The sequence below is a fragment of the Megascapheus bottae genome, chromosome 25, assembly GCF_031878675.1.
Source record: "Megascapheus bottae isolate mThoBot1 chromosome 25, mThoBot2.hap1, whole genome shotgun sequence".
Taxonomy (NCBI): domain Eukaryota; kingdom Metazoa; phylum Chordata; class Mammalia; order Rodentia; family Geomyidae; genus Megascapheus; species Megascapheus bottae.
The window spans coordinates 15,212,907-15,225,795 of record NC_143533.1 but is presented as its reverse complement, the minus strand read 5'-3'; the positions used below and the strand labels follow the sequence as shown (position 1 = coordinate 15,225,795).

The following is a 12,889-nucleotide window of genomic DNA, read 5'->3' as shown; positions in this document are numbered from 1 at the left end:
ACATGGCTCCAGCCATTATTTCATTCTAATGAGCTCTGGATTTGTGTGTGTGCGCTGGTTCTGTGGCTTGAACTGCTAACATTCTACCACTTGAACCACAGCTCCATTTCTGCCTTTTGTTTGTTTGTTTGTTTTGGCAGTTAATTGGTAAGGAGAGTTTCGTGGACTTTCCTGCCCAGACTGGTTTTCTGGCTTTGAACTGTAATCCTCAAATCTCAGCCTCCTAAAAAGCTAGGATTGCAGGTGTGATCTCCCACCGGGGGAGCCCAGCTCCATTTGGGGATTCTGTCTTTTCTTTTCCTTCCTTCCTTCCTTCCTTCCTTCCTTCCTTCCTTCATTCCTTCATTTCGTTCTTTCTTTCTTTGTGTATGTGTCTCCAGGGACTCCAAGTTCTAGAGAAAGCCCCCACTGAGGAAGGGCTGGCCTTTCTGGATGCGCAGTTCTATTTTCTTCAACACTATGACTTAATGCTCACAGATTTGTTTCAATGAGCTGTAGAGTAAGGGATTTGATAGAAATAATGAGAGTTTAATCCATATGCAACTGATTCGGTGATACCCCCCTCCTTAAGATTGTCAGAAGAGGGACACAATGAGCTTTGCTATACTGCCAGTCTTCCGACATATCTTGTCCTTAAAACACATTCGTTTGAAGAGTTGAAGTTTGAAGAATTGAGGAAGGCAGCTGAATGCAGAAAGGGTGGGGGTGGAAAAATGCAGTTGGAATGTTCAGTGTGTATATGTGAAAAGGGAACTAGCTAAGTGGACTGAGTGGAGATTATTGGCGTAGTACTGGGGAGAATGATGAAGGCATAACGTTGATTAAGATGCATTGCGAAGCCGGTGCTAGCAGGTCACACCTGTATTCCTAGCTACTTAGGAGGCTCAGATCAGAAGACCACAGTTCAAAGCCAGCCCAGGCAGGAAAGTCTATGAGACTTATCTCCAATATTACCAAAAAGCCAGAAGTGGAGCTATGGCTCAAGTGGTAGAGTGCTAGCCTTGAGCAGAATATGCTCAGGAACAGTGCCCAGTCCCTGAGTTTAGTCCTAGGACTGCAGCAACTCCCCCCCCAAAAAAATATATTATACTCATAAACAAACATGCTCAATTGAAATCCCTTTATAGAACTATTTAAACATGAAAAAGCAAAATTAAATACACTAACAACCACAATCTAGTATGAGAAATAAAAAACAGCCTCTGTTGATTGCTTTTCAATGCTAAGACTGAAAAATCTTAAGACAATCTTTTTTTGTTTTTAGGGACCCCAGATGATTTTCATTGCTGCTAAAGATCTGGGACAGCTCTCCAAACTGAAGGTAATTAGAATGAAGGAAGCTGGTTGCCAGTGAAAAGTAATGAGCTGCTTACAGCGCTGTGTGAAGCCATCCTGCTAGTAATATTATACCAGGGCAGAATTAAGAAGATGCCTGTTTGCTCTCATGGTTTGCTTTATAAATCTGTAACCTTGTGTTTATAACATTTAGCATTATTGTTTTAGAAGAAACTGGAACCTTTTTTTCCAGTTCAGGTTTTTGTTTGTTTTGGGTTTTTTTTGTCATCAGTCGAGGGGTTTGAACTCTGGGCCTGAGTGCTGTCCCTGAGTTCTTCAGCTCAAGGCTAATGCTCTACCACTTGAGCCATAGAGCCACTTCCGGCTTCCTGGTGGTTAATTACAGATAAGAGCTTCACAGACTTCCATGCCTGGATGGCTTTGAATCATGATCCTCAGATCTCAACCTCCTGAGTAGCTAGGCCACCACTGCCTGGCCAGAAATAATGGAGGGCTGCATGAAAATGTGGTGAAATCTTATATCTTAAAGCCAAGAATCACTATGTGGGAAAATGAAATTCATCAAATCAATGAACCTGTCCACATGCTGAACTCAACAGAAAGTTTTGTTTACAAACCCTACCATTGTTGAGTACTGGTGGCTAAAGCCTATAATCCTAGCTACACCAGAGTCTGAAATCTATGGATCTCAGTTCAAAGCCAATCCGGACACAAAATCCATGAGATTCTTATCTCCAATTAGCCAACAAAAAGCCACAAGTGAAGCTATGGCTTGCATGGTAGAGCATCAGTCTTAAGTGAAAAGCTAAGAGACAGTGACGTGGCCTGGAATTCAAACTCAGGTACATACATGTGTGCTCACGCATGTGCACACAATAAATAAGTAAATAATCTTTAACTGCCACTTGGAATTCCTAAAATTTTGAATGTATACAACATATTCTCAGTCCTTATTTCTCTAGGATGGGAACATAGCTGATGAAATACATTGTTTTATTCTATCTACTAGAATATAGCTACAGATGACTGGCTAATTTATTTGCCCTCAAACTTTGTGACTTGGACCAAAGCATGTAACTGAAATTTCATTTAACTTTTCCAATTTTCTCCCTTTCTTTTTTTTTTGCCAGTCCTGGGGCTTGAACTCAGGACCTGAGCACTGTCCTTGGGCTTTCTCAAGGCTGGAGCTCTACCACTTGAGCTACAGCACCACCACTACTGGCTTTTTCTATGTATTTGGTACTGAAGAATCAAACTCAGGTCTTCATGCATGTTAGGCAAGCACTCTAACACTAGGCCAAATTCCCAGCCCAACTTTTCCAATTTTCAGATGTGACATTTGTAAAATGCAGAAAATTTTATCATTCAGTTTATAGGATTGTTGTGAGAATAAATCAGATAGCACATATATTATGCTTGCTTGGTGACTGCAAAGAATTTGCTTCCTCTGACCTCAAGTGGGAGCTATATTCCTTTTACCCCAGCTGATAGCTCAGAGCTAAGTACCTCTGGTATTGTTTTGTATCTGTAACACAGAAGAAGGCTAATCAAACTTACATAATTACAGTGTTAAAGATATGCTCTATAATTTTAGCACCCTGCTCTATCATCAACATTTTCTCCTTTCTCAGAAAAAAAAAATCTCAAAGATAATCTACCTAAAAGACATAACCATCACCTAAAGTTTATTTCCACAGGTGTTCTGAGAGTTGAGAGTTAAGAAATATTTGTTGGAAGTACTTATTAGATGTAATTTAAAATATAACTATGTAAATATTCGCCTATCTAGAATAATAGGAATTAAGATACACCTACAAATACAAATACGTGTGTGTGTGTGTGTGTGTGTGTGTGTGTGTAGGTATGGATGGATGGATGGATCTCCGATCTCTATCTATTATTGCCACTCTGGGATTTCTGGACCCCAGCTTGAAAAATTGATTTACATGGTGCCAAAGTTTCTCCTATAAAACTGTGACAGCAAAATAGCTTAGGTCTCATTATAAAAGAAATTACCCCAACCATGTAGATAGCATCTGTGTTTTTAATGAAACATACTCCATCTCCCAAGACTTCTGTTTCCTGAGTGGAATGTTATATCAGCTAGAAATGTTTTAGTTTCAAGTGACAGAAAAGAGGGTATTCACTGTTCATGGAATTTTATAGTTCAGGGCTAATTTGGCTTTCTGCGACTGCTAATTAAGAATTCAAGCAATGTTACAAGACCCACTTCCCCATTTCCCAATTTTGCTTCTGTCTGTGTCTGATGTAGTACCCAACAAACCTTCTTTCCTAGTTGTGAGATGGCATCTCTGCTTTTATATCCTTGGAACTTCAAGTTTTATAGAGACAAAATCACCATTTTTAACTCTTCTTCCTAGAAGTCTCTGTTTAGATCCTTTGCCCATTAATTGCGTTATTGCTTCACTGAGGATTCAGCTTCTTGAGATCTTGGTACATCTGGATATTATGCCCTTATCTGATATATAGCTGGCAAAGACCTTCCATTCTGTAGACTGTCTTTTTAGGTTATTTTTTTGCTGGAAAGAAACCTATTAGCTTGATACAGTTAAATACATTAAATATTTATAAATCTACTTAGACTGTTGATACAATATCAAAAATACCTGAGGAAATACTGCTGGCTTTACTTAAATAATAACTATCACTCTGCTTTTCCAGAGATGTTTTTATTTGAATGCATAAACACAGGCTAACTTCTAGTCATTATTGCTAAATCCCTGGAAGTTATTTCAAACAGGAGGAGCTTGCATGTGGAAATTATACAGATTCTGGGAGCCGATTCATAAAGCAAATTATTCCCGTTTTGTAGGAGCACATGATTCGGGAGGATGCCAAGGGTCTGACACCAAGACAGTGTGCTATTATGGAGATGGTCCTAGCTACCATCAAGGTAAGATGATGCTTCTCCTAGATGCACCACAAGGCTTTTCCCTTTGCTTTAGTGCCATAAACTAATGTTGCAGGATTTTCTTTCTTTTGCTTTTGGTCAGCCATGGGGCTTGAACTCTGGGCCTGGGCACTGTCCCTGAGCTCTTCAGCTCAAGGCTACCGGCCTACCCCTTGAGCCATAGCACCACTTCCCATTTTCTAGTGATTAATTAGAGAGAAGAGTTTCACATTCTTTACTTCTTTAGTGCTCTAGCTGGCTTTTGGAGCAGGATCCTCAGATCTCAGCCTCCTGAGTAGCTAGGATTACAGGTGTGTGCCACTGCGCCCAGGATTTTCTTTTCTTCAAAAAATGATATGCATCTTGAAACCCTAGTTAAACAGATGGGTCAAGAGGGCTTTAAGTTAGCAGAATTTGTGTCTGCGTTTTCTGCCATTACTCAAATCATATAAAAAAATACTAATCTCCTGCCCTTCTCAGACAAAGGGGATGCTATTTCTTCAGACAGATGCTATTTCTTCTTTCTATAGTAGAATGCATAATTCAGTTGCCTAGATTCTTTCCTATTTAAAAATAACTTAAAGTAATTCCCTCTCTACACAGGTATTAATGAAAATATTCTTTTAAATTCAAAAACTTTGATCGAAGTGCAACTACTTTTTCACAGCAGTGACATATTGTTCCTTTTATCTTTTTTAAAATTTTTTGAACTCAGCGTCTTGCACTTGCCAGGAAGGTGCTTCTTTTTTTTTTGAAATATCTTCGCATTCAAATGATTATTTTGTAATATAATTAACGAATACCCATTTTGCTAAAGGAAGAAAGTGCTACTTAAAAACAGAACTTTTAGGACTGGGAGTTTGGCCTAGTGGTACAGTGCTTGCCTAGCATGCACGACGACCCAGGTTCAATTCCTCAGTACCACATACATAGAAAAAAAAAAAAGCTGTAAGTGGTGCTGAGGCTCAAGTGGTAGAGCTCTAGCCTTGAGAAAGTCCAAGGACAGTGCTCAGGCCCTGAGCTCAAGCCCAGGACTGGCAAAAAAAAAAAAAAAAAAAAAAACCAGAACTTTTACAGAGACATTTCTTATTGGAGCCACACCATCACTCCTTTTTTGCTTTAGGTGTTTCTGAAAACTAGCTTTACCTTCATGCCCCGGCCATCTTGGACTGCTAGGCTCCTGTTTCTACTTCCCACACTCCAGGATGAGAAGCACATGGCACCATCCCAGTTGAGCTGAGGATCACTCAAAGCTTTTGCTTGGAATAGCCTTGAACCACGATCATCTGAGGACCTAGGATTACAAGCATGAGACACTGTGCCCAGCTGTGTCTCAATTATAATGTCAGAAATAACAAAAGTTATGATTGACATGTTTGAGATAGGTTGGTTGGGCTCTGCCACTTGTGCTTTACCTGCTGTAGCAGCTGAAGAGATGAGAAAGTAGCCAGGCACTAGTAGCTCATGCCTGCAACTGTAGCTACTCAGGAGGCTGAGATCTGAGGATCAAGTTCAAAGTTAGCCCAGACAGAAAATTCTGTGAGACTCTTATCTCCAATTAACCACCGAAGTTAAAGTGGCTTAAGTGGTAGAGTGCTAGCCTACCTCATCCTGTACCCTGAGTTCAAGCCCCAGTACTAGTGCAAAGAAAGTCAGTAAAGCTGTACACCTAAATTTGAGAAATGAATTGTCCACATGGATTTGCAAAAAGTAGTGTATGATACAGGTGCTTAAAATAATACAAAAAGTGATAAGCAATTGCTACCAAAATAATATATAATAATACAATAATAACAAGCGACTTTTCCTTTGACAACTTGTAAAAAAATGCATTAGCATGTCTCCATAAATTAGTTAAAAATAGGTTGGAAAAGACCTGTAATATCTGGTAAATATGAAGAGCTAGAAAAAGTGACACCATTTTGGGGGGAATTTTTTAAAGATGGCTTGCTAAGCGTATAGGCAATATTTATCCTCATATTTTCAAATCTGGCAGTACTATTTTCTTCTCACAAATCACAGCCAGCTCTGAAGTAGCTTATTTTCTACAGTTTCATAAAGAACATAAGGAGCAAAAAAATTCTCCCTCCATTCACAAGATGACAGAAATGATACTTGACATACAATTCTTCTCACCCCCAGGTCAAATAAAATATGTGTTTACTCAACACCCACCCTGACATCAGTGAAACCAGTATGTCTAGAATGGAACCTTTCCAAACATCAAGAGTTGAATATGAATAAACACGTAAACAAAATACTGGAAATAATTCAGGGTGTTGTGACATTAGTAGTTGCAACACCATGAGAGTGGGTAGTTGAGAGAAATAGTAAAATAAAATACAAATGTCCAGCTTCCTTTCCTGTGGGAATAATACGTTTTTAAATAGGTTATCACAAATAAAGCTATTTTTTTTTTGCCAGTCCTGGGCTTGAGCTCAGGGCCTGAGCACTGTCCTTGGACTTTCTCAAGGCTAGAGCTCTACCACTTGAGCCTCAGCACCACTTCTGGCTTTTTTCTATGTATGTGGTACCGAGGAATCAAACCCAGGTCTTCATGCATGCTAGGCAAGCACTTTAACCACTAGGCCAAATTCCCAGCCCTAAATAAAGCTATTTAAACAGCTCCTATCATGTAGAAAACTTCCTAAGTGTTGGCTCACTTTGACCCATTTTTTTTTCTACCACAAAAAAACCAAGATACCACCTCCAGCTGAATGTTCAAGCTCTCTTTTTGGGAGAGAGGAAGAAATGACCTATCTCAACTTATTCTGTGGATTAGTTTCTTCCCATCAGTACCAGTGTAACCAGAAGATTCTAGACCAGAGGGCTCTAGATTGAGTTTTACTCAAAAAAGTAGACCAAGAGACCCAGCAATCCATCTTTTATTTCGAACCAGTTGAAAAGAATCTGCTTACAGGTGTGTCAGAGAAACATCTAAACAGCTTCCAAACCCTAACATTTTCAAATTTTCCCCCAGCATATAATTCCTCTCTACCATATCATTTTCTTCTAGCCTATAATTCACTGGAATGAATGCAGAGCAATGTCGACATGTAGCTGTGGATAGCAAAATTAGTTTCACACGTAAAGTCATTCACTCCTTCCTACACAGCATCTCCACATTCAAGTCCTTTAAACACAAGCCTCAGCCAAATATCATTTCTGCTCCTCCAGTTCCTCAGGGGTCCCCCACAAAGTCAGAAGTAAATTTTCCGGGTGTCAGTCAATTGAAGCTAGCTGTAATCCTAGCTACTCAGGAGGCTGAATCTGAGGATTGCAATTCAAAGTCTGCCCAGGCAGGAAAATTCATGAGATTGGTATCTCCAGTTAATCATCAAAAAAAAAAAAAAAAGTGGAGCTGAAGCTCAAGTAGTATGATACTAATCTTGAATAAAGAAGCTAAGGGACAGCCAGGCACTGCTGGCTCATGCCTATGATCCTAGCTACTCAGGAGGCTGAGATCTGAGGATCAGGGTTCCAAGCCAGCTGGGCATGAAAGTCTGTGAAACTCCTGTCTCCAATTAACCACCAGAAAACTGCAAGTGGCACCATTATTCAAGTGGCAGAGAGCTAGTCTTGAGCTGACCAGCTCAGGGACAGTGCCCAGCCCCCCCCCCAAAAAAAAGCAGCCCCTGGGCCCTGAGTTTAAGTCCCAGGGCCCTGAGTTCAAGCCCTAGGACCAAAACAACCAAAAGTGAATGTGAAATCCCTGACAGCCAAGTTTTATACAAAAACTGTAACTTCTTTTTTCCTGATTTCCTATGTCAGAGAGAAAACCCAGAGCGCTCTTGTGTGCCATTTTCACCAACTGCTTCCATAAAGCAGTATAGTGTACATTAGCATTGCTGTGGAAATCATTTCCTCTGTTTGAATGGGGATCCTATGGCACGTGCTAGGCTAGAATGCTCTTATTCTTTGCACCATGTGCTTTGTGTTCTCTCCTGACAGTGCTACCCTCTATCATAGGGTTTTCTATCGCAACATTTCCTATTACAAAATACACTCAAAAGACAAAGGCGTCATTTCTGCCCATACCAAGTCTCTGCACACCAAGTATCCTACTAGGAGCTTTCCTGGAATGACTGACTCATAAGTCTGGGGCTGGAATGGAAGAAGTCAGTTGAGCATTGTAAGCTAAAACTCATTGGAGGCCCTCTAGCATTCTCAAAGCAGATTCATATCTTAGTTTTTGCTCTTATTTCACAATTAGTTCCCAAAGTCCCTGAGTGCTACAAAGATATGTCTTCCTACACAGTTATTATAAAGTATTCTGGGACAAATACAAAGTTTATATCTCATAGCTGAGACCTTCCTTCCTTCCCTTCCTTCCTTTCTTCCCTTCCCTTCCTTCCTTCCTTCCTTCCTTCCTTCCTTCCTTCCTTCCTTCCTTCCTTCCTTCCCTCCCTCCCTCTCCTTCCTTCCTTCCTTCTTTCCTTTCCTTTCTTTATTTCCTCCTTCCCTTTCCTTTCCTTTTCCTTTCCCTTCCCCTCTTTTTTTTTTTTTTTTGTGCCAGTACTAGGGCTTGACTTCAGGACCTGAATGCTGTCCCTTAGCTTCTACACGCAAGGCTATCTATCACTTGAAATGCAGCCCCACTTCTGGCTTTTGGGTGGTTAATTGGAGAGAAGAGTTTCATGAGCTTGCCTGCTTGTGCTGGCCTTGAACCTTGATGTTCAGATCCAGCCTTGAACTGCTAGATGTGAGCCACCAGCACCCAGGTACAACCACATTTCTTATAGTTCCTATAGTTTCTTAAAGTTAAATCCCATTGTCTATATCTAGGCTCTTTTCAATCTCTTCTACGTTGTGTTATTCGAAGTGAACTCACTCATGCTTACAAATGCAGGGAATGTTTTCTACATCTCCCTTTGAATAGAGAAGAGAATTGAGAAAGTTCGGATTTTTCAGTTCACTGAATTGTTCCACCTAGAAACTCAAAAGAATTAGGTAAAGAAATGACACCTCTTCATTTGAAAGAGTGAATAAGATTTGTTTGTAAAGTATCTTCTCTAATATTCTATTATGTGAGAAGGAGCCATACTTCCCAATGAGTGTTCTATTTGCTTTAGCATCAAGACAGAAAAATCAACTATCTAACCACCAAAGACTATTATAAATACAGTATAGAGCCATTTTAAATGCTTAAAGTAAGTTTCATGATGTTATACTCATTTGTAGGCATTCTACGCCTTTCACAAAGATTTCTTGTGAAATGCAACATGAAAAACACTAACACCTCTCAATAACCATATTTATCGTCAATGAACATATATCTTCTCTATTACATTGTGGATACACATGGAAGTGTTTCAAGTTTGGTGTCAACAGCAGGAAAAGAAAATCATGTTTTATAGTCAGGCACTGGTGGCCCCCGCTTGTAATATAACTGCTGAGATGTAAGGATCATGGTTCCAAGCCAGCCTGGGCAGGAAAGTCCATAAGACTCTTATCTCCAGTTAACCACCAGAAAACTGAAAGTGAGTCAGTGGCTCAAAGTGGTGGAGCACTAGCCTTGATCAGAAAAGCCTGGGGATAGAGCTCAGGCCCTGAGTTCAAGCCCCATAACCAACAACAACAAAATCATGCTTTATTCTGTTTATGAGATGCAAAGTCAGAAGGGGTTGGATTTCCCAGGGCATTCTGCTGTATCCAGCGGGCTTCCACCTGCACCCCTGTGTTTGGAGAGGGAGCAGGATGGTGCAGAGGGCACTAGGTCTAGAATTCCAAGCAAGTGTCTGCAAAGAATGTGACTTTAACAGTCCTACATATTCTTCAGAAATAGAATAGCGAGGTTGATGACTGTTCAGCTACATCTATCACCCCATAAGGATTCTGACCACAGTATCTGAGCATATAACCTCATTTTGCTTACTGACATTTATTATTTACTTGTTTTATTATCCTTAAGTAGTTGTATAAGGAGGTCCAAGTAAACATAACAATTTATGAGTAGACTGCATCTTGAGCCGTGTCACCCTTTCACTCATTCCCCCGAATCTGTTCCAACCCTACCCAGCCCCTCAATTTATCTGGTTCCCTTTTCATATGTGTACATTGAATATTAGAGCTACATTTTCCCATCCTTCCTCTCTCTCTTCATCTTCCTTCCTCTTCACCTTACCCCCTCCTTACCACAGGTTCCAGCTTCTTGGTATTCATTTTGTTAAACTGTAATTTAGTTGCTCAAAGGTGTTATACCATTAAGACCCTCCTCACATACTTTAGTTAATGTCTGTGCGTACATGCATATGACCTTGCATATGTTCAAATATACTTATAAATCAGATATAACTTCCACATATGAGAAGAATCCATCATGCATTCTTTGCCTCTGGGCTTGACTTCTTTCACTTAACATAATTTTTTCCAAATCCATCCATTTTCCTGCAAATGATATCATAGTATTCTTCCTGATGAATGAGTACAATTCCATTGTGTACATTTATATGTGTATATTGTATATGCATACATACACACATTTATATACAAACATACATATATGCATATGTGTGCATTATATATTGATCCATCAGTCACTTGAAGGGCATCTGGGTATTTTCTATAAATTGGCTGTGGTGAATGAAAAGTGCAGCAATGTGAGGGAAAGGCTTAGTTAAACCTCTATAAAGATCTTATTTGAGGGGAACCAGGAACATAGTGATGATGACTTTGCAGTGGGCAAATGGTTTGTTATTGAAGTAATAAAGTCATTCCTTCCATAGTTCTTCTTAAATGCCTTGCTTATATGACACTCTTATTCTTTTGTAGCAATACTTCCATGCAGGAGGAAATGGCCTGAAAAAGAATTTCTTGGAGAAAAGCCCAGATCTTCAGTCTCTGAGATATGCCCTCAGTCTTTATACCCAGACGACTGACGCCTTGGTAAAGAAATTCATAGACACTCAGACTTCACAGAGTAAGTACCACATGCAACCAGAGACTAAGGTAAACCAAACTCTAAAGCAACATAAGACATTAGAATTACCATACATAGTATTTATATTGTCACTACACTAAACTGAAGCACTATTAAGAATGGGTGATTTTGTATTTGGATTAATACGAAATATTAAGGTTTTCTTTCCCCATTGACTGGTTATAATTGAGAAGAGTGGGAAGTTGATTGGCAAATTATTTTAAAGGGGGAGTGAATAACCTTCCTTTTCCCCCACATACCCCTGTGAGATGGGGCGCCAGCTCCCCCTCAAAAGGCTAGTTTGATAACACTCGTTTGTAGCGTCCTTGACTCTTCCTTCTCTCACATCTTTTCTCCCTCATGAAGTATGTTTCTGGTGTCTTCTCAAATAGATGCTTTTCTCCTTGAATGTGTATGTCAGGCTCTACTTCTCAGAGAACCCAAACCCAAGGCCCCATGCCTAAAAAGTGGAGATCCATGTTGTACGTCTGTAAGTCTACTTCTGCAGCGCCTGCTCTTCAGTACCTTGATGATAAATGTAACTGCTGAACACCTTGACCCCCCCAATCCCCGCCCAGCTGCTTTGTGCCTGTTTCTCATGCTTTGGTAACCAGAACTGCAGAAACAACTGGTGATACACAACATTCCTTCTTTTTTCTTCCTTTAAACATTTTCTTCCTTCTTTCTCGTTTCTGTTTTTCACTTTGTCAGAATTACATTAACTGGAGTATTTTATATGAAGGAAAAACTCAGTGCTTTTAATTAAATTATCTCTTCTGACTGTCCAAAAGAACGTAATTTGTTTTAAAATTTAACTTTTCCATAAGTGGATTTTAAGTATAGAAAAGCATATAGAATGCTTGCTTACTCGTTTGGGGTTTTTTTTCCTGCCTTCCCTAATGTTTTCTTCCTTCTTTCCCATTTTACCCTACTTTCTTCTTTCTTCTGTCTCACTGTAGGGTTTTGTTAGATTAATCTTTCTCTAGTACTAAAAGAAACTAGGAGAGAGAAAGGAAAGAAAAATATCCAAGGTTCTTCAAGTCCCATTAGAAATTTATGAACCACAGAGTTCAAATGAAACCTATCCTACTGGAAAAACAATGGCTTCTCGAACTCGAACACACTAGGATAAAAACCAAACAAACCGAAAGTGGCTGGAGAAATGTTCTTCAGTTCTTAAGTGAAACAAAGCTGAGTTTCTAATGACTTTGTTATTCTAGCCACTGACTCTAATTCAAAAGTACTGTCTCATTTTGCACTCATGAAAATCACCTCTAACCAAGACCCAAATGTTATCTATGCAAGTTGCATGAATATGATTTAGCAAGCAGGGGTGATTTTTCCCCCACAGGACATTAGGCAGTATCTAGAGCACTTTGCCTCTCATATCTGGAGTGGCAGCCCTGGCTGTGACATGTGGGAATGGTGGTCTGTCTGTCCCATCTGAGAGCAGTGGTTCTGTTTCCAGCATTTGGAGGCTAGAGACTTAGAGAAATAGCTGGATTCCTCCAAAAACAGCAAAAATCAAATTGGAACAAAATAGAAGCCAGGAAAATCTGCGCTAACATAATACAAGCGGCTCAATGAGAAAATGATTTTTAAAAAGCCATACTAGAAGAATGGAAATTATAGCTTCAAGAGGCAGGAAAGATTGGAGAAGCAGGCAAATAGACCGAGTCACAAGCTAGTCAAAAAGAATGGTGTCCTGGGCCCAGAAACTGTCCAGGAAAATATTCACCTTACTATCTTAACTTTAAAATTCC

The 12,889-nt window shown here is 39.8% G+C and overlaps 1 protein-coding gene across 1 annotated transcript in view; it reads left to right on the top strand.

The window, feature by feature from the left end:
• Unc13c (unc-13 homolog C) overlaps positions 1-12,889 on the top strand; it is a 269,849-nt gene that overhangs the window by 222,532 nt on the left and 34,428 nt on the right. The window contains exons 26-28 of the mRNA XM_090358380.1: positions 1,265-1,321; positions 4,130-4,210; positions 10,979-11,126. Coding sequence (XP_090214506.1) covers positions 1,265-1,321; positions 4,130-4,210; positions 10,979-11,126 — 286 coding nt within the window. The remainder of the gene's footprint in view (positions 1-1,264; positions 1,322-4,129; positions 4,211-10,978; positions 11,127-12,889) is intronic.